Below are 22910 nucleotides of genomic sequence, written 5' to 3'. Positions count from 1 at the left end.
GACCAGGCCAAGTGTCAGTACACCAATGCACAAGGGTCCTGGGAAAGATGGTGGCTTCTTACGAAGCGATTCCATTCGGCAGATTCCACGCAAGAACTTTTCAGTGGGATCTGCTGGACAAATGGTCCGGATCGCATCTTCAAATGCATCAGCGGATAACCCTGTCTCCAAGGACAAGGGTGTCTCTCCTGTGGTGGTTACAGAGTGCTCATCTCCTAGAGGGCCGCAGATTCGGCATTCAGGATTGGGTCCTGGTGACCACGGATGCCAGCCTGAGAGGCTGGGGAGCAGTCACACAGGGAAGAAATTTCCAAGGCTTGTGGTCAAGCATGGAAACGTCACTTCACATAAATATCCTGGAACTAAGGGCCATTTACAATGCCCTAAGTCAGGCAAGACCTCTGCTTCAGGGTCAGCCGGTGTTGATCCAGTCGGACAACATCACGGCAGTCGCCCACGTAAACAGACAGGGCGGCACAAGAAGCAGGAGGGCAATGATGGAAGTGGCAAGGATTCTTCGCTGGGCGGAGAATCATGTGATAGCACTGTCAGCAGTGTTCATTCCGGGAGTGGACAACTGGGAAGCAGACTTCCTCAGCAGACACGATCTTCACCCGGGGGAGTGGGGACTTCACCCAGAAGTCTTCCACATGATTGTGAACCGTTGGGAAAAACCAAAGGTGGACATGATGGCGTCCCGCCTCAACAAAAAACTGGACAGATATTGCGCCAGGTCAAGGGACCCTCAGGCAATAGCTGTGGACGCTCTGGTAACACCGTGGGTGTACCAGTCAGTGTATGTGTTCCCTCCTCTTCCTCTCATACCAAAAGTACTGAGAATCATAAGAAGGAGAGGAGTAAAGACTATACTCGTGGCTCCGGATTGGCCAAGAAGGACTTGGTACCCGGAAATTCAAGAGATGCTCACGGAAGACCCGTGGCCTCTACCTCTAAGAAAGGACCTGCTCCAGCAGGGACCATGTCTGTTCCAAGACTTACCGCGGCTGCGTTTGACGGCATGGCGGTTGAACGCCGGATCCTGAAGGAAAAAGGCATTCCGGATGAAGTCATCCCTACCCTGATCAAAGCCAGGAAGGATGTAACCGTACAACATTATCACCGTATTTGGCGTAAATATGTTGCGTGGTGCGAGGCCAGGAAGGCCCCTACAGAGGAATTTCAACTGGGTCGTTTCCTGCATTTCCTGCAAACAGGACTGTCTATGGGCCTCAAATTAGGGTCCATTAAGGTTCAAATTTCGGCCCTGTCAATATTCTTCCAAAAAGAACTGGCTTCTGTTCCTGAAGTTCAGACGTTTGTCAAGGGAGTACTGCATATACAGCCTCCTTTTGTGCCTCCAGTGGCACCTTGGGATCTCAATGTAGTTTTGGGATTCCTAAAATCACATTGGTTTGAACCACTCACCACTGTGGACTTAAAATATCTCACATGGAAAGTGGTAATGCTGTTAGCCCTGGCTTCAGCCAGGCGTGTCTCAGAATTGGCGTCTTTATCCTATAAAAGCCCTTACCTAATTTTTCATACGGACAGGGCAGAATTGAGGACTCGTCCTCAATTTCTCCCTAAGGTGGTTTCAGCTTTTCACTTGAACCAGCCTATTGTGGTGCCTGCGGCTACTAGGGACTTGGAGGATTCCAAGTTGCTGGACATAGTCAGGGCCCTGAAAATGTATGTTTCCAGGACGGCTGGAGTCAGAAAATCTGATTCGCTGTTTATCCTGTATGCACCCAATAAGCTGGGTGCTCCTGCTTCTAAGCAGACGATTGCTCGTTGGATTTGTAGTACAATTCAGCTTGCACATTCTGTGGCAGGCCTGCCACAACCAAAATCTGTTAAAGCCCATTCCACACGGAAAGTGGGCTCATCTTGGGCGGCTGCCCGAGGGGTCTCGGCTTTACAACTTTGCCGAGCAGCTACTTGGTCAGGGGCAAACACGTTTGCTAAATTCTACAAATTTGATACCCTGGCTGAGGAGGACCTGGAGTTCTCTCATTCGGTGCTGCAGAGTCATCCGCACTCTCCCGCCCGTTTGGGAGCTTTGGTATAATCCCCATGGTCCTTTCGGAGTCCCCAGCATCCACTAGGACGTTAGAGAAAATAAGAATTTACTTACCGATAATTCTATTTCTCATAGTCCGTAGTGGATGCTGGGCGCCCATCCCAAGTGCGGTTTGTCTGCATTACTTGTACATAGTTATTGTTACAAAATCGGGTTATTGTTGTTGTGAGCCATCTTTTCAGAGGCTCCTTCTGTTATCATGCTGTTAACTGGGTTCAGATCACAAGTTGTACGGTGTGATTGGTGTGGCTGGTATGAGTCTTACCCGGGATTCAAAATCCTTCCTTATTGTGTACGCTCGTCCGGGCACAGTATCCTAACTGAGGCTTGGAGGAGGGTCATAGGGGGAGGAGCCAGTGCACACCAGGTAGTCCTAAAGCTTTTTACTTTTGTGCCCAGTCTCCTGCGGAGCCGCTATTCCCCATGGTCCTTTCGGAGTCCCCAGCATCCACTACGGACTATGAGAAATAGAATTATCAGTAAGTAAATTCTTATTTTTTTTCTATCTTTTCACTTCTATGTTTTATCCTACATTTTTAAAATGATTTTTAATAATATATGAATTAAAAGTTACATTTTATATTGATTAATGTGCACCACTATAATGCAATCTTGTCCTTCCTTTGTGTATATACCTTCAAAGCCCTTACAACATCCAAGGACTTTGAAGTAACAACCGGGACCACAGTTGGCTGGTTGATGTGAAACGCCGACACCACCTTAGGGAGGAATTGCTGACGAGTCCTGAGTTCAGCTCTGTCCTCATGGAAAATCAAGTAGGGGCTCTTGTGAGACAACGCCCCTAGCTCCGACACGCGCCTTGCCGAAGCCAGGGCCAACAGAGTGAGGGTCTTCTACGTAAGATATTTTACGTCTACTTCTTGTAACGGTTCAAACCAGTTCGATTGGAGGAACGTCAGAACCAAATTGAGATCCCAAGGTGCCGTTGGAGGCATAAAGAGAGGTTGGATGGGAAGAACACCTTTCAAGAAAGTCTGAACCTTCAGGAGAGAAGACCATTGTTTCTGAAAGAAAATGGACAAGGCCAAAATCTGAACTTTTAGGAACCTAGGCATAGTCCCACGTCCACTCCCGACTGCAGAAATAGCAGGATATGTCCCAGATGAAATTCCACCATAGAATATTGTCTGCTCTCACACCAAGAGACTTATTTCTTCCAGTTACGATGGTAATGTTTTGACGTTACCCCCTTCCTGCCTTGGATCATAGTCGGGATAACCTTGTCAGGAATCCCTCTCCTGGCTAAAATCAGCTGTTCAACTTCCATGCTGTCAAGCGTAGCCGTGGTAAGCCTTGATAAATGAACGGGGCCTGTTGCAGAAGATCCTCTCAAAGAGGCAGAGGCCACGGATCTTCGATTGGCACCTCGAGAAGATCCGCATACCAGGCCCTTTGTGGCCAGTCCGGAGCAATGAGAATTGCTTGAACTCTTTCCCTTTTTTTTATTTTGAGAACTCTTGGGATCAGAGGAATGGGAGGAAACACGTACCCCAGCTGGTAGACCCACGGAGTTGTCAGGGCGTCGACCGCTACAGCTTGTGGGTCCCTCGACCTGGAACAATACCACTTGAGCTTCTTGTTGAGTCGAGAGGCCATCATGAAGATTTGTGGATAACCCCACCGATGTGTCAGCCACTGGAACACCTCTGGGTGGAGGCCCCATTTCCCCGGGTGCAGGTCGTGTCTGCTGCGGAAGTCTGCTTCCCAGTTGTCTACTCCCGGAATGAAAATCGACAATGCCATGGCGTGTTTTTCCGCCCAGAGGAGAATTCTTAACACCTCTGACATTGCGGCCCTGCTATTCGCTCCGCCCTGTCAGTTGATGTAAGACACTGCTGTCACATTGTCCGACTGAGCTTGAATGGCCTGATTCTGAAGAAGAGATGAGGCCTGCAGAAGGGTTTTGTAGATAGCCCTGAGTTCCAGGATGTTTATTGGAAGAACGATTTCCTGACTTGACCATCTTCCTTCAAACTGCACCCCAATCTCTGAGGCTTGTGTCTGTGGTTAGCAGAATCCAATTCTGAATCCCAAACCTTCGACCCTCCACTAGGTGAGAAGTTTGTAGCCAACACAGGTGGGAGAGCCTGGCTTTTGGCGACAGACTAATCCACTGATGCATGTGAAGATGCGATCCGGACCATTTGTCCAACAGATCCAGCTGGAAGGCCCTCGCATGAAACCTTCCATACTGAAGTGCTTCGTAAGAAGCCACCATATTCCCCAGAAAGTGGATGCACAGGTGTACTGAGATTCGGGTCAGCTTCAAGACAGCCCAAACTATAAACTGGATCACCATTGCCTTTTCCAAGGGAAGGAAAACTCTGAGACTCTGTGTCCAGTATCATTCCCAGGAAATGAAGCTTCTGTGTTGGTTCTAGGTGAGATTTTGGTAGGTTCAGAATCCACCCATGATCCAGGAGTAATCTGGTCATGAGACCAATGTTCTCCAACAACTGCTCCCTGGATGCAGCCTTTATCAGAAGATCGTCCAGGTAAGGAATTACATTTACTCCCCGTCTGTGGAGTAACATCATCATCTCTGCCATCACTTTGGTGAACACCCTTGGTGCCGTGGAGAGACCAAGTGGCATGGCCTGAAACTGGTAGTGACAGTCCTGCAGTGCAAACCGTAGATAAGCCTGATGAGGCAGCCAGATCGGAATGTGAAGGTACGCATCCTTGACGTCCAGAGACGCTAGGAATTCCCCCTCTTCCAGACCTGAGATTACACTCTCAGAGACTCCATCTTGAACTTGAATACTCTAAGTATGGGTTCAATGATTTTAGATTCAGAATCTGTCTTACCGAACCGTCCAGTTTCGGAACTACAAACAAGCTGGAATAGTGTCCCTTGTTTTGTAGATGAGGTAAGACTAGAACAATCAGCTGGGTCTAACAGTTTTTGAATGGCTTCTTGTAAGGTTACTCTTGCTTCTTGTGAAACTGGTAAGCCTGATTTGAAGAATCTGTGAGGTGGGAGATCCTGGAACTCCAGCCTGTAGCTCTGGGATATAAGGTCTATGACCCAGGGATTCTGGCAAGATGTTGTCCAGGTCTGACTGAAGGATTGTAGCCGGCCTCTCACCTGCCCGTCTCCCAGTCATCGCGGTCCACCGTCATGCGAAAAGTTTTGAGGAGGCAGAGCCTGAACTCTGTTCCTGTGAATCAGCAGCCGCTGGTTTGCGTGGCTTACCTCTAGCGGCGGTAGAAGAACCTCTGGCCTTGCCCCTAAACTTGGCAGTCCTGTAATTTGGGTCCTGAGTAGTCCTTCCTGGCTGGCAGAGCTGCAGAAGATACATAAGTGGACTTACCCGCAGTAGCTCGTGAGATCCACTTGTCGAGTTCATCGCCAAAGAAGGCCTCACCTGTGAAAGGCAGGCTTTCCACACCTTTCTTGGAGTCCGCGTCAGCAGTCCACTGACGTAGCCATGATCCCCTGCGTGCCCACACTGCCATAGCTGTAGTGCGTGCATTAAGCAAACCTATCTCTTTAATGGCTTCCACCATAAAGTTTGCAGTCTTGTATGTGTTGCAGAAGTAACACAATTTCCTCTGGAGGTACGGTGTCTAACCCCTCAATTAAATTACTAGACCATTTGGCAATGGCTCTAGTAATCCACCCACATGCTATAGTGGGTCTCTGGGCCACCCCTGCAGATGTATACAAAGATTTGAGTGTAGTCTCAATCTTGCGATCAGCTGTATCCTTAAGGGAGACTGCACCAGGAACAGGTAATACTATTTTACGTGAGAGCCTGAAGACTGATGTATCCACTATCGGTGGATTTTCCCATTTTTCATATATTCGGGAGGAAAAGGAAGAGATGACATTAACCGCCTAGGAATTTGAAATTTCTTATCTAGATTAACCCACGTTTCTTCAAACAGGGTATTGAGTTCCTTTGACACAGGAAAAGTGGCTGAGGATTTTTTTCTTTATATTAAAGTAAGATTCCTCACACTCCTCTGTCACCTTATCAGGGATATTTAGGACTTCTCTGATAGAATCGATGAGAGCCTCTACACCCTGCGACAGAGTATCCTCCCCTACCTCTATGTCCACCTCACCTTCCTCCATTTCTGACCCTTCGTTATCAGAGTCAGAATGCAGGATATGGGCCAAAGTAAGTTTTTCCAGACAAGTGGTAGAGGAATGAGATGCTGGTCTGAGTACTGAGTCCTTTTGCATAAACTCAGCCATAGACTGTCTTCAGTATTGTGTCTCTTTCTCCTTACGAGATAATTTAGTAGAGATGGTGGAAATCATCCCCCTAATGGAGGCCAGTCATGCTGGCTCCGCCCCACTAGCCTGAGAAGGGATACTACACTGAGTACACACTAGTGACCCCCCTGGAGAAGAGGAACACTGTGCCTGACGTACTGCAGCAGTGACTGCACACACACAGGAAAAGGTTAAAGCACAATTAACCCACAAAGAGCCCTTCCCGAGAGAGACAGAGAGGATAGAACCAGCACACGGAGCCCTTATTGCTAAAGCCAAGGTTAGCCGGGTCGCAGACTAAGTACCTAGATTAGGGACTTAGTACACTAGTATAACACTCCCCCCCTGCTATGACCCTGGTACCGCTGAGGTAATCTGGAGGTTCTCCAGAGGAGTTGCGCGTCGTTGTAGTCAGCATCTGTGTAGCTGCAGTAAGATAAAATGGTGCCTGTGAACTGCTGGATCTGCTCATAGTGAAGCCCCGCCCCTTCAATGGCGCGTGGTCTTCCCGGTCTTCTTTATACTGGCTTTATGTGTCTGTGTGCATAAAATGGAGTAAGCCCCCTTTTAAGCCTGTAATGCCAGTCTGGGTACTGTGTCCACTGCAGTGTATTAAGTCTGGATACTCAGTCCGCCCCGTGTGGAAGCACTGCGTCTCCGTACCCTTATGCCGCCATAATGGGCGGCGACCCGCTAACCGTGATGCCGGCTTAGTACTCGCCACTCTTCTTTCTTCTGGCTCTGTTAGGGGTGGCGGCGTGCTGCGGGAATGTATGCTCGCCGTGGTGGGGCTTGCAAATAGTTCCCTCAGGAGCTAGCGTCCTGTCAGCAGGGAATGGGACCATTGACCCTTAGTGGGATTGGCCTGTTTCTTCCCCCCCGCCCTAAGTCCCACGAAGCAGGCATGCTGGTGCCATCCAGTCCTGCCCGAAAATACCAAACTTTAAAAATAAATGCAGAAAACTCTTCAGGAGCTTCCAGATATGTGACCGGCTCCTTCGGGCACATTTTCTAAACTGAGTCTGGTAGGAGGGGCAAAGAGGGAGGAGCCAGTACACGTTATTACTTCTATAGTGCCCATGGTTTCAAGTGGACCCGTCTATACCCCGTGGTACTAAATGGATTCCCAGTATCCCTTAGGACGTAAGAGAAATGCCAATTTTCTTATTACAATTTCTCTTGCGTCCTAGAGGATACTGGGGTCCACATTAGTACCATGGGGTATAGACGGGTCCACTAGGAGCCTTGGGCACTTTAAGAAATCAATAGTGTGCGCTGGCTCCTCTCTCTATGCCCCTCCTACCAGACTCAGTTTAGAAAATGTGCCCCGAGGAGCCGGTCACAGCTAGGGTAGCTCCTGAAGAGTTTTCTACATTTATTTTCTGTTTGTTGTTTTACAGGCATTGCTGGCTGGCACCAGCATGCCTGCTTCGTGGGACTTAAGGGGGAGAATGGGCCAACTTCCTAAAGAGTTCATGGTCCTGTTTCTCTGCTGACCGGACAATGAGCTCCTGAGAGAGTCATTCGCAAGCCCCACCATGGCGAGCGTACCCTCCCGCAGCACACCGCCACCCCTAACAGAGCGAAAGATAGAAGAGGTGAGTACAGTGCCAGCGTCCCGGTTTGCGGGCTGCCGGCAGAAATAGCGGCATAAGGGTTGGAGCGCAGCGCTGACATGCAGGCTGCGAGTGTCCTGCTGTGAGGGGCGCGCTGAGCCACCAATGATACCCACACTGGCCATCCAGCTTACAGAGGGTTTTAAGCACTCTAAACTTCAGGCCAGTATGAAAAAGACAGGGAGCTGTGCACCATTACGGGGGCGGGGCTCCACTATGAGCGGATCCAGCAGCTCACCAGCGCCATTTTCCCTCTGCAGCTCTTACTGGCATCACAGGGACGCACAGCTCCTCCAAGAAGACTCCACGTCTCCTCAGCGGTACCAGGGGGTTATAGTAAGGGGGAGGAGGTTGTAGTATACTAAGTCCTCTGAAGGGATTTAGGGGGTAATTCAGAGTTGATAGCAGTATCAAATTTGTTGGCAGTTGGGCAATACCATGTGCAGTGCAGGTGTGGCAGATATAACGTGTAGAGAGAGTTAGATTTGGGTGGGTTATTTTGTTTCTGTGCAGAGTAAATGCTGCTTAATTTTTACACTGCGATTTAGATTTCAGTTTGAACACACTCCACCCAAATCTAACTCTCTCTGCAAATGTTATATCTGCCACACCTGCAGTACACATGGTTTTGCCCAACTGCTAACAAATTTGCTGCTGCGATCAACTCGGAATTACCCCCTTATTGTGGCAACCCAGCTGTGTTTTTACTCGGCTACAGGGGCGCGGTGTAGCTGGTTCCTATTTCTCTGTCTCCCTGCGGGCTCTGTGTAGGATATACTGTGTTTCACCTTCTGTGTGTGGGTCCAGGGACTGTGTGTCCTGCACAGCAGAGTATCTGTCCTCCCCTGGGGACTCGCTACCGTGTTCCCAGAACAGTACACATTCTCAGGCTCGTGGGTCAGAACCCCCATGGTTACATTCCATAAAGGGGATATCTACTATTTCTACTAAATTAGCCATTACTGAGAAAGAGACGCAATGCTTAAGACAGTCCGATGGATAACCTGATGAATAGAGATTCAGCTCCCATACCAGCGTCTCAGACCCCTGCCATTTGCCCACACAAGCGTACTCTGGCCCAGCTCTGCATAGCTAATACTGATGATGATACATCAGATCCAGAGGAGGGTGAAGTGGATGCGAGTGGGGGGGATGCTGTCCTGTCACAAGGAATACAGGCCCTGAAAGAAGCTATCAGAAATGTCCTGCACATTCCTGACAAGGTGGCGGAGGTGGAAGAGGAATCCTATTTTAATGTAAAAAAGAAATCCTCAGCTACTTTTCCTGCATCAAAGGAATTGAATGCACTGTTTAAAGAAACTTGGGTTAATCCTGACACAAAATTTCAGATCCCTAAAAGGTTAATTACATTCTTTCCCTTTCCTCTGGAGGATAGAAAGAAATGGGAAAACCCGACGATTGTGGACGCATCGGTATCTAGGTTGTCACGAAAGATAGTCTTACCTGTACCTGGGGCAGCATCCTTACAGGACACGGCTGACCGCAAGATTGAGACCACTATCAAATCTTTCTATACTGCCTCTGGTGTGTCCCAGAGACCCACTGGGGCCATTGCTAAATGGTCAGGTAACCTAATTGATGAATTAGATTCCTTGCCCAGGGGGGAGATCATTTTACTCCTACAGCATATTCAGGACTCTAAAGGAAATTGGTTTGCTCCACGCACGCACCACTGCCATGGCCCTTTTTGGAGATGAACTGGATACATGGATATCCAAGGCTACGGCGGGGTAAGTCTACATACCTTCCTTCCGCAGCACCCCCAGCTAGAAAAATCTACTTGGCTCAAACTCTGCAGTCCTTTTGGACTGCGAAGTTTAAAGGCAAACAAAAAGGTGGTTCTGCAGCCTTCAAGGGCAATAAAAGGTAAACCCAGAAAACCAGCAGCTGCAGGTTCTCAGGAACAGACCTCTGGTTCTGCTTCCTCAAAGCCTTCAGCATGACCGTGGACCACACTGCCTGGAAGACAGGCAGATGGAAGCCCTGTTACATTATTTCAGTCACGTTTGGGCAACATTTTGCCATGATCCCTGAGACCTTATCGCCCAGGTATACAGAGTGGAGTTTCAGGAACTCCCACCTCACAGATTCTTCAAATCAGGCTTACCAGCTTCTCCGGAAGCAGATATGACTTTGCAGACAGCAATTCAGAATCTGGTACAAACTCAGGTCATTGTCCCAGTTCCACTTCAACTACAAAACAAGGGTTCTTACTCCAATCTGTTTGTGGTACCGAAACCGTATGGTTGTTCGGTAATGCCTATTTTAAAACTCAAGTCACTGAACCCGTACTTACGGGTGTTCAAGTTCAAGATGGAGTCTCTGAGAGTGGTGATCTCAGGTCTGGAGGAGGGGGAATTTCTGGTGTCTCTGGACATCAAGGATGCGTACCTTCATAATCTGATTTGGCCGCCTCATCAGGCTTATCTATGGTTTGCACTGCAGGACTGTCACTACCAGTTCCAGGCCCTGCCATTTGGCCTCTCCACGGCACCAAGGTAATGGAAGAGATGATGTTTCTCCTCCGCAAGCAGGGAGTAAACATAATACCATACCTGGACGACCTGCTGATAAAAGCACCTTCCAGGGAGAGGTTGTTGGACAGCATTGCCCTCTCAACCAGACTACTCCAGGATCACGGATGGATTCTGAACCTACGAAAGTCTCACCTGGAACCAACATGGAGGCTTACGTTCCTGGGGATGATACTGGATACGGAGGTACAGCAGGTATTCCTTCCGTTGCATCTATGCATTCGCTTTCTGGGGAAGATGGTAGCCTCTTACGAGGCTCTGCAGTACGGAAGGTTTCATGCAAGGCCCTTCCAGCTGGATCTGTTGGGACAAATGGTCCGGATCGCATCTCCACATGCACGATAGGATACGCCTGTCGCCAAAAGCCAGGATTTCTCTTCTGTGGTGTCTTCAGACTTCTCACCTGATGAAGGGTCGAAGGTTCGGGATTCAAAATTGGAATCTGCTAACCACAGACGCAAGTCTCAGAGGTTTGGGAGCAGTCACCCAGGGAAAACCGTTCCAAAGAAAAGGGTCAAGTCAGGAAACCATCCTGCCGATCAACGTTCTGGAGCTAAGGGCCATATACGACGCCCTTCTACAGGCGTCGCATCTTCTTCAAGATCACGCCATTCAAGTTCAGTCGGACAATGTGATGGCAGTAACGTATATAAACCGACAGGGCGGAACGAAGAGCAGAGCAGCAATGTCAGAGGTAAAAAGGATTCTCCTCTGGGCAGAAAGACACACGGTGGCGCTGTCAGCAATCTTCATTCCGGGAGTAGACAAGTGGGAAGCGGCCTTCCTCAGCAGACACGACCTCCACCCAGGAGAGTGAGGACTTCACACGCCGGTGTTCGAGTCCTTGACACATCGGTGGGGGACGCCACAAATGGACATGATGGCCTCCCATCTCAACAAGAAGCACAAGCAATATTGTTCCAGGTCGAGGGACCGACAAGTAGTGGCGGTGGACGCTCTGGTATCTCCATGGGTCTACCAGATGGTTTACGTGTTTCCACCTCTTCCATTGATCCCAAGAATTCTCAAAAGAATAAAAAGGGAAAAGGTTCAAGCAATTCTCATTGCTCCGGACTGGCCAAGAAGGGCCTGGTATGCGGATCTACTGGAGATGCTCCTAGAGGACCCGTGGCCTCTGCCTCTTCGCGAGGATCTTCTACAACATGGGCCGTTCGTCTATCAAGACTTAATGTGGCTACATTTCACGGCATGGAGGATGAGCGTCAAATTCTAGCCCGGAAGGTGATCCCGGACAGGGTTATTCCAACCCTGATCCAAGCCAGGAAAGGGGTAACGTCTAAACGCTACCACCATATTTGGAAAAAATACATCTCGTGGTTTGAAAACGGGAAATTTCCTACAGTGGACTTTCAACTGGGCCGTTTCCTCCTTTTTCTGCAGTCAGGTGTGGATGTGGACCTACATTTGGGCTCCTGGAAAGTCCAGATTTCAGCCTTATCCATTTTCTTCCAGAAACAATTGGCTTCCCTCCCTGAGGTTCAGACGTTCTTGAAGGGTATTCTGCACATCCAACCGCCCTTTATGCCTCCCACGGCACATTGGGATCTCAACGTGGTGTTGCAGTTTCTACAGTCGGAATGGTTTGAGCCTTAACAGGAGATTGACGTTAAGTTTCTTACGTAGAAGACTTACACTGTTGGCCTTAGCTTCCGCAAGGCGTGTGTCGGCACTGGCGGCGTCTCACAAAAGCCCCTATTTGATTTTTCATGAAAATAGAGCTGAACTCAGATCTTGTCAGCAATTTCTTCCTAAGGTGGTGTCTGCGTTTCATATCATTAACCTATTGTGGTTCCGGTGCTTACGGATACCTCTGCTACCTCAAAGTCCTTGGATGTGGTGAGAGCTTTGAAGTTCTGTGTGAAGCGGACAGCTCATCTCAGAAAATCTGACTCGCTGTTTGTTCTCTGTGATTCCAAGAGAATTGGGTATCCTGCTTCAAAGCAGTCTATTGCTTGCTGAATCAGGCTTACTATCCAGCAGGCTTATTCATCGGCAGGATTGCTGGTTCTTAAAGTACAGGCCCACTCTACTAGGTCGGTGGATTTTTCCTGGGCGGCTGCCTGGGGTGTCTTGGCTTTACAGCTCTGCCAAGCAGCTACTTGGTTGGGTTCGAACACGTTTGCTAAGTTCTACAAGTTCGATGCTTTGGCATCTGAGGACCTTCAGTTTGGTCAATCAGTTCTGTAGGAACCTCAGTACTCTCCCGCCTGGTTTGGGAGCTTTGGTACATGCCCATGGTACTAATGTGGACCCCAGTATCCTCTAGGACGCAAGAGAAAATAGTATTTTAATTACCTACCGGTAAATCCTTTTCTCGTTGTCTGTAGAGGATACTGGGCGCCCACCCCGTGCTTCGTGTTTCCTGCACTGTTACTTCCTTAAGTATTGTTGTTGGTTCAGCTGTTGCTGTTCCTGTTCAAGTTTGGTTAGCATGGTTTCCTCTTATTTGTGTGTGCTGGTTCGAGTCTCACCAGTGACCGGTTACATCCTTACTCAGGATATGTACGTCTCTTCGGTCACAGTTTCTAGACTGAGTCTGGTAGGAGGGCCATAGAGGGAGGAGCCAGTGCACAATATTGATTTCATAAAGTGCCCAAGGCTCCTAGTGGACCCATCTCTACCCCATGGTACTAATGTGGACCCCAGTATCCTCTACGGACTGCGAGAAAAATAATTACCGGTAGGTAATTAAAATCCTATTTTTCCCATGTACTTCAGCACTACACTTGTACCATGAGGTAAACAGCTGCAGTATACATGGATCATCCATAACATTAAAACCACCTGCCTAATATTGTGTAGGTCCCCCTCTTGCCTCCAAAACTGCTCTAACTCCTCAAGGCATGGACTCCACAAGACTGCTGATGGTGTCCACTGGTATCTGGCACCAAGACATTAGCAGCAGATCCTTTATGCTCTGTAAATTTAGAGGTGGGGCTTCAATGACTCAGACTTGTTTTTCCAGCGCATCCCACAGATCCTTGATAGGAACTGGGGAATTTGGAGACCACGTAAACATTTGAACTCTTTGTAATGTTCCTCAAACCATTCCTGAACAACTTTTGCAGTGGGACAGGGCACATTATTCTGCTGAAAGAGGCCACTGCCATGAAGGGCTGTTCTTTGCATGCAACAGTTTTTAGGGTGGTACGTGTGAAAGTAACATCCACATCATATGCACAACCCATGGTTTCCCAAGTAGAACATATCCCAGAGCATTGCACTGCTTCTGCTGGCTTGCCTTCTTCCAATAGTGTATCCCTGGTGCCATTTTTTCCCCAGATAAACAACGCACATGTGGCCGTTCACATGATGCAAAAGAAAATGTGATTCATCAGCACAGGCCACCTTCTTCCACTGCTCCATGGTCCAGCTCTGATTCTCATGTGCCCATTGTAGACACTTGCAGTAGTGGACAAGGGTCATTATGGGGACTGTGATCAGTCTGTGCCTATGCAGCAAGCTGTAATGCACTGTGTGTTCTGACACATTTCTAACATGGCCAGCATTAACTCAGTAAATTGTGCTACAGTAGCTTTTCTGTGGGCTTGGGCGAGAAAGGCTAGTCTCTGCTCCCCATGTGCATCAGTGAGCCCTTGGTGCCATTAATCTGGTTACCAGTGGTCCTTACTTGGACCACTTTTGCATACTGGGAACACCCCATGAGACCTGCCAGTCCTCTAGCTATCACAATTTGGCCCTTGTTAAAGTTGCAGAAATCCTTATGAGACCCATTTTGTCTGCTTCAACAGATCAACATCAAGAACTGAGTGTTCACTTGCTGCCTAATATAACCCACCCCTTTCCAGATGCCATTGTAACAAGAAAATTAATGTAATTCGCTTCATCTATCAGTGTGCACTTATGTGCAGTTTCATCAAAACGAACTTCAAAATGAACATGTACCACATGTAAAAAGAACTTGTTCCTCTGAGTAGTCCTCTCGCTTATGATTCCCATAGCAATATGAGAAAATGTTGAAGGTGTGGGAGATCTTCTCAAGTACTGGTAGGATGAACTGTGAATTGATGGTTTTGGTGATTATTAATAATTGCAGCTGTTGAGCGCACCAGTGTCCCTGTAAGTTTCTTCCCACACATCAGAGTAATTTTTCACGTTTTCAAGAGATTCCTAAGAATCTGACATTGCACACAGAAACAGTGGGGGTTATTCAGGTATGTTAGCAAACCAAAGAAGTAATGGTGAGAGCAATGTTTTTATAACATAAAGTAAAAATACGGTATTTGGCTACAGGGCCGGGTTAAGCCTAGGGGGTGCCCGGGGAACTTAAGACAGAGGGGCCCCAGTGGAAGGTGGGGGGTGTTTATTAGATTGTGCACACCTCCCAACATGTCCCATTCCAAGAAGGACAAATGCTCTCTACCTGGACTTCCTTCTAAATGTATGATTGCAATCACCTGTTATGAAATACCTTTCTTATCAATTAAGTAGTTCAACACAGGTGACGCCAATCATATATTAAGAAGGAAGTCCAGGTAGAGAGCATGTTGTCCCTCCTGGAATGGGTCATAGTGGGATGTTTGGATTGTGTATATTAAATTTAAACCAATGGTGTATATTAGTTTTAAACTAATAGTTTAGTAATGCCTGGGTACTGTTTATAGCTCTGCCTAATTGAAAGACAGCTATTTTATAACATTTTCTTGTAGTGTAACAAAGACAAATTAACCTTAAAATACACATAAAATATTTTATTTTTCTATCTGGTCACATGCAAGAATAGCAGCAGCCTCTGTACTGCTTACTCACTGGGACAGGACCCAGGAGGACTCTCTGTGTGTGTCTCTATCTCTAGACCCAAATGGTTTAGTTGTATAAGTTTACACAGGACTCAGACACCCAAGCAGGGAGGAGGAGAAGCTGGGATCCCTGTGTCACAGCTTTCTCCACCCTCCTATGGTCAGAAAGCTCTTTCGGTTGCTCATGAAACATGATACTCCTGTGTCTTTGCCTGCACTGCATACTGTCCTACTCGCATTCTGGCTGCTGATACTGCTTAACAGAGAAAGCCAGTGATGTCAATCTGCTCTGGCCGGGGGGGGGCTCGGGGTACAGTATGCGCTGCACCCCACCCTTAATCTGGCTATGTATGGCTATATAGATTAATAGCACTTAATATTCTCAGTAAATGTAGTGTCCAGTGATCCAGCTATGCTTATATGTAGTTAAATGCATATATCTATCTATCTATATTATACACACACACGCACACTCCATTGCCTAATTGGAGTCCAGTTTCCAATGTATAGTGAGATGGGAATAGTAAATTATGAGGAATTATCCTCCGGCTGCAGAGAACCTCATTTGGAAACAGTCAATCTCAACACAGTAGAAAGGGAAACCGTAATATAATTCCAATCAAGTATGTAGGTAGTGTATCTCACCAAAGCAGCGTATACGAGCCAAACACGGTCCTTATCTATGTGTGCCGGAACCATCAGTGTTGCGGAGAGCGGGTGCTCCGTACGCTCCGGGTACTCCTATTTGTCACGGCTGTCTACAGGTTGTTAGATGGGCCGTCAGTATGGTGGAGTACCAGTAGGATAAGGCAGTAATAACTCCCATGTGTGGGTAGAGCAAAAGTAGATCACTAGATACAAATATAGCCACAAACCGCCAGGTCCGTATCTTCTACACGTTTCACCACACAACGGGATGGCTTTTTCAAGAAGAGGAAATTGCATTTACAGTTCGTAAGCACTCAGTTTTTCACCTACCCCTATCTGAGTAACAGGATGTCTGATGAGGATATATTCCACATGTAGAAGGCAGGGGAAGAAGTCACACATAGGAAAGCAGGCTTTGGCAGCCAGATGTCTATGTGGACATCCCTTCTAATTAATGTGTTTGGTCATTTTAGCCAATCCCATTGCTGACAGGTGAATATAAACTATCATGTAGTTAAACATTTTCAGTAGAGTGAATTGTACTGAAGAGCTATGTGGCTGTCAGCTTGGCACTGTGATTGAAGGCTACTGCTCAAACAAGTTGGTTGTCAAATATGTGCCCTGATTTAGTTGCCCTGATCAACCATAAAACAATGTGTGGTCTCCGCTGCAGCCCAGGGGTAGCAGCTGTTTCTGATAACAACTAGCAGCTTACAAAGGTTTGACACTATCTTGCCACGCCTCACATATTTCTAATTATTTGGCTATGATAAAACATGTAGACCTAAGGGTTTAAAGAACTCAAATAGGAGGCCCACCTTGAGAGTTTGCAAGGCGCCTCCAAGCCTCTAGTTACGTCACTGGTTTTCACACTGGCAGGGTTCAGGGACAGCTTGTTGAAATAGCTGTGGGCTATGCCAAGTTGCATGGAAGCATACAGTACATATTCCTGTTTCCAGGCATATCATTTGCAAGTACAAGCTGGTGCAAGTCGGCACTTATAGGTATCAAACCAAGTGATCAGGTTGGGGGAGGCACACCTAGCCCTTCTGTCTCGTGAAGACACAAAGATGTGTACAACTCTGCATATGGGCCCTCATTCCGATTTCATCGCTCGCTAGCTACCTTTAGCAGCCGTGCAAATGCATAGTCGCCTCCCACGGGGAAGTGTATTTTCGCTTTGCAGGAGTGCGAACGCCTGTGCAGCCGAGTGGCAGCAAACACATTTTGTGCAAAACAAGATCAGCCCTGTAGTTACTTATTCTGTGCAATGATTGCTGCGACGAATGACACGGTAATGATGTCAGCTAACCGGCCGGCCGGCCACGGCTGCGTTTTTCCATACACTCCGAGAAAACGGTCAGTTGACACCCATAAGGGCCCTCTTCCTGTCAATCTCCTTGCGATCGGCTGTGCGAATGGAATCTTCGCTAGATCCAGTGCACAGCAGCGATGCTCTTTGTGCCCGTACGACGCGCATGCATATTGCGGCGCATACGCATGCGCAGTTTTGCCATTATTTTTACCTGATCGCTGCGCTGCAAAAATAGTCAGCAAACAATCAACTCTGAATGACCCCCATGGGTACATACATGTAATTATTCCCTTGCACATAAAGCATATACGAACAATCTGGATTATGCCCATGGTTTCTGGTGTTGACAATACCTGTTTGAAGTCTATGGGCAATTTTAGCTTCAGGCCCAGCATTTGCTCGCAAGTGTTTTGGCAGCATATTCTTTAGCATCCTAGTGAAAGGACAATATATCATTATTCAGCAACACAAATAAATATGTGTAATACATACTATTAAAAAAAAAAAATTGCTTGTTTGGTTTGAAATCTTGCCCTATTGAGCAAATGTCTATACGGGGGCGATTCAATTGCTTTCGCCGCCTGCAGCAGTATTACACGCCTGATGGCAGCTATATATAATGTTTCTGCCTAAGGGTGCGATAACATAATTTCGGCTTGCAGACTTCTGAGGTCTCGAGCAGAAATCAGCGAAAAGTCCATGGTTTGGGTGCGCTAATCAGGTCTTCAGAATAAGATGGGTTTAGCCGCTTTACAGGGCTAAAACAGGTCTAATTGAAAGCAAACAACTGAATATTGAATATTTGGGGGCGTGCAAAAACAACTGTTTGTAGGGTACTGCCCAAAACTGTTAGCAACAGAACACGTCATTAACGTTTTTATTGGTTCACTATATAAATAACCAGTGTAATATTTGAACTCATGAAAAAAATCATAATGAACCATTATTTCCTCCAAGGCTCCTCAGCTATCAACATCCTGAGATGGTGAAGTGAGGGTCAGTTCTATATGTTGCTCTAGAAGTTTGAATGTCAAAGGATGAAATAATTAAAGTAGTAGTTCTAGAATAAGGCTGGATGAAGTTATGGTTTCTATAGGATTGGTGAGTTAAGTGTTTATAAAAGGATGGGAATGTGTCCATAGAGAGAGAGCGGTTGAAGATGTGAGTGAAAAATGGGCATGTACTGAGAAAGATAGTGGAGAAATTGTGAGGCAAAGGGGCATGTTATAATGTGAAAAAAGTTTTTTCTGTGTTACCAGGAAGAAGGAACTGAGGCTGGAGGTGGGAGTGTAGAAGCAGTTGCGTGAGTGGTGTAGGATCTTGCATGAAGAAATATATTGTGTTTGAAGTAGTCCGAAGAGACAGTTCATAGGCGGCGAGGGAGCAAAGGGGAAGTGCTACAGGTAGACTAAGAAGCGAGTGGGAAAGTGGCATAGTTTTCTTCCAGTGGAGCACAACAATGCGGGGTAGCTATTGCATGTAGCGGCAAGGAGTGGTGTGCCATCAATGATGGTATATGGTACCTTGAGTTGCTTTGTATAGGGATGAAGTGAGCATGTTGTAGAAAGGGGCCACCAGATAAGCGCAGGACTGGGTAACTTTAGGAAAGTGAAGTAGTTTAAGTGCAGATGAGAAGTGGATGACAAGAACAGTTAGGTGCCACTGTGCGGCTTGGATTTGGTTACTACAGGGAACATGTGGTAAAAAGAGTCCTACTTAAGAAACGCATGTTGTAGTTGGAGAAACTACAGAAACAGGAGGCGAGGAAGCATCCATTACAGTGAGTGGAGAAATACATGGATGGTGTGCACTTCCAAGGGAGAGAAGAGTTTCAAAGGGTGTGGCCTAACAATTTTACTTTTCATTGTAGATAGAATTATGTGTGCACGAGCGTGGACTTATTAATAACTTTTTGTCTTTTGATTTGGTTCTTCCTCTTGCAGGGATCAGTACGTAATCCCGCTGGACGGGATCACAGCGGTCGAAATACCGATGCCGGAATTTTGACCACACAATCCCGACAGGGGTGGCGAGCGGAAAGCAGCCCCTTGCGGGCTCACTTCGCTCACCACGCTGCGGGCACGGTGCCTCACCACGCTCGGCACACTATTATCTTCTCCCACGGAGGGAGAATATGTCGGGATTATGCCGGTCGGGATTCCGGCGTCGGTATTTCGACCGCCGGGATGTTGACGCATCCCCTCTTGCAGCACCGCTCTCACTGAGTGGACTCAGCGCAGCTTTAACCAGAGTCCTCATTAGAACATTATCATAAGCACAAACTCTATCTAAAACCTAAATTTAAATTGGAAATTAACTAAAAAAAACTCAGTATTAAAGAGTACTTACTGTCTACACACATTGGGGACAGCCATGGACATTGGTGAGGCAAGAAAGCAGTTTATGCTGTGATGGTACTAATTGCTACTCAATTAATTTACTGCATTAATATGAATATTATTCAGCTCACAGGCAGCCCATTCCCTTAAAGTGAATGGAGATGTACAAGACTGTAATACATACACTGGCTCTTTCCTCTCTCCTCTTAGTATCTGAACAATATGATCACGGGTGTCAGCATCCTCATAACACACTGTGTGTTTCCCAAAACTCTCTGCGCTCTTTACAATAGATGCATTCCTGGAAAATAGAATATTACATTACTTTGTGACAACAGTGTGTGTATATATATATATATATATATATATATATATATATACACACATATATATAGAGAGAGAGAGAGAGAAGTAGTGGTAATATGTGTATTAATTCAGAAACAGTTCTGATGCCTTAATTACTTTCTGTACAATTGCATACTACAAGGAACAATGTAACCCCCACTGTATTATTATGGATAGTAGACATCTCTATGAGACATAGGGGTATATTCAATTAAAGTCGGATCCATTACGACATGTATTTGTCGGAATGGATCCGAGAACCCCTATTCAATCCCATCTAAAATTCGACTTTTTCAAGTCGAATTTAGATGGGACCCAGAGAAGGAGAGGGGGGGGGGGGGGGGGGCGAGCCGCGGGGGGAGCTGCTGGGAGACGGGTGGACAGCCAGCGGCATCCAGAGGAGATCAGCGCGCAGCTGGCTGTCACTCAGCCGCCCGACCTCACGGCAGCTTCCACCCGGCTCCAGCACGCTGCTGGTGCCGGGTGTAAGCTGCCGTGAGGTCGGGCGGCTGAGTGACCGAGCTGCAGCGCTATGGATGCCGCCGGCTGTCTCCCTGCAGCTCCCCCCCGCAGCTCGCCCCCCTCACCTCCTCTGGGTCCATCTCATTCCGACATCATTTTGATGTTGGATTGAGATGGTCGAGAACGGGGCCAAAACCTGTCGGATTTGGCCCCGTTTTCGACATCAACACGTGGATCGGCAGCTATTCCGCCGATCCACGTGCTTTTCGACAAGTCGAATGCCTCGACTTGTTGAAAAGCTTTGAATAGGTCGAATCAAGATTCGACCTTAAAAAGTCGAAAACTGCCGTCTTTTCGACAGACGGCAGTTTTCGACTGCAATTGAATATACCATAACCTGTTAAAAAGCATGTAGCATTGGTGATATCTAGTATCCTTTAAATTAATAAATTAGTCCACCCCATTTTACAATAGTTATTAGTGACTTTTAATATACACTGTAAGTTACAATAGGTGAAATATAATACCCTCCATAAGTGTGTTTGACTGTGTGTGCTGGAGCAGAGGGATTTGGGCACAGACCTGAGAGAATAAGGGACATTAGGGCTGTTACTGTAGTTACTAGATGACTGCACAGTGCACATACTGACAGACAGTCCTTTGTAGACCAGATTTATGGACATGCCCAAATGTTGCTTATTTTCAATAGGACAGCTTGAACCCACGTCTGGTTATACAGTAGATGCAGCATTTTGGTCACAGAGATATGGAGTATTTGGGGTATATTGAGATCTGTAAAGAGCTTTGGAGGGAAAGAGTTATAGCTATGCACAATATGCATTTCAGCCATATACTCATCTTTAGAATTTAATATGATGCTTCTAAATTCCAAAAACATTGTTAAGATCTGTTTTAGGACCTGTTTTTAGTATAGTATAGGACGTCAGGCCTATAAGGACGTTGCAGTGACTAGTGTATGAAGTGGCTAGTTATTAAGTGGCAGCTAATATCAATAGCAGTGTTATACCTGTGTTTCATTGGTTGCATCTTCAACTGATATTTGGAATTGACTCCTGTCTCTCCTTTTCACCAACAGGTAACTACAGCAGAGAGCTGATCACTGTGTGTTTATTGCTAAAAAGATATATTTGGTAACTACAGCAGAGAGCTGATCACTGTGTGTTTATTGCTAAAAAGATATATTTGGTAAATTGTTAAGTGGATTAATATCTGTAGTCAGCAAAAACCTTGTGATTGACTGGGGCTTAGTGATCTCACAGTTGGTAGTTGATTATCACCTTTTGGTTGAGGGTTGCTGTGTGGGGGAGGGGGTGTAATCACAAAGAGCATGTGTTTGTAGACTTACTTAACCAGTATAGTATAGGACGTCAGGCCTATAAGGACGTTGCAGTGACTAGTGTATGAAGTGGCTAGTTATTAAGTGGCAGCTAATATCAATAGCAGTGTTATACCTGTGTTAAACCGAAGGAAAACAGAAGTCAAACAAACTTACAAATTAACAAAAGGCCTGCATTACAACCTAAAAACTCTGGAACTTTATGTGGCCTCTCCTTGCCTCAAACATGAGAACACCAAGACCATGCTTACAACCTCTCTGTCTGAGAACATCAAGTCTGTCCCTGGGCCTAACCATCAAGATGAACAGGGAACTGTGGGGGAAGAGCACCAGGACCGGGATCAGCAGGGACATCCCCATTGCGTCTGAGTATGCCCCCCTCATTCTCATACCCAACCGAACTAAGATCTGATCAAAATGTTATCCCACTCCTACTTCTGCCACTAGTTACCTGCTATTGTGTTTTTTTTTTTTTTTTTTTTTTTCTCCCTCTCCATTGCTCGCTTCCAACCCACCATATGTTTTCCTGTAATGTTTACCTCCACTGATTGCACACCTTTCCATTGTGCCCTACATGCAGGGTACATCATACTATTACATAAGCATCAGTTTTCCCATATATGAACTTGGCCCTTGCATGGCTCACCTCCCACAGTGTAACCTTCAAAGTGCGCCCAACATGGCTGCCCCATATGGTACACTTGTGGATGGGATGAAAAAATACATGTACCTTGTGGTTTTGTTGGAACCCTACTCTAAACTGTAGGATTCTGAAATCACCCCCATTTTGTGTCATCTCTTCTAGGGGTAGACTATTCCACCTGGGTAATCCTACGCTTAGCGCCCAAGATGGCTGCTGCACTTGGTACCTATAAGGGTGGAATACACAACCCTTGGAAGTTATTACCCAAAATGCCTTCACCAATCCTGCGTTATGCTTTCTGTGGACTTAAGATTTTTCTTTTATGTCTGTGTTGCTTGTCTATTGTTGTATTAGTCAAATCCTCTGTATCATGTGCATTGTTTTTGATGTCTGTAAAGCGCCTTGAGTCCTGTTGGAGAAAGAGCGCTATATAAATAAAATTATTATTATTATTATTATTATAATTCAGTAAGGACTGCAAATTCTGCTAGGCCATCCAGCATGCTATTTCTTTTACAATGTG

General features: G+C 46.7%; 1 protein-coding gene across 1 annotated transcript in view; it reads right to left on the bottom strand.

Annotated features, from left to right (window-relative positions):
* Positions 1-22910, bottom strand: part of LOC135057252 (piezo-type mechanosensitive ion channel component 2-like) — a 216119-nt gene that overhangs the window by 15278 nt on the left and 177931 nt on the right. Inside the window, 2 exon segments of the mRNA XM_063963144.1 lie at positions 17595-17674; positions 19765-19881. Coding sequence (XP_063819214.1) covers positions 17595-17674; positions 19765-19881 — 197 coding nt within the window.

Source organism: Pseudophryne corroboree, chromosome 3 (genome assembly GCF_028390025.1).
Source record: "Pseudophryne corroboree isolate aPseCor3 chromosome 3, aPseCor3.hap2, whole genome shotgun sequence".
Taxonomy (NCBI): Eukaryota; Metazoa; Chordata; class Amphibia; order Anura; family Myobatrachidae; genus Pseudophryne; species Pseudophryne corroboree.
The sequence above is the reverse complement of the archived record's forward strand: the minus strand, read 5'-3'. Positions and strand labels throughout refer to the sequence as shown.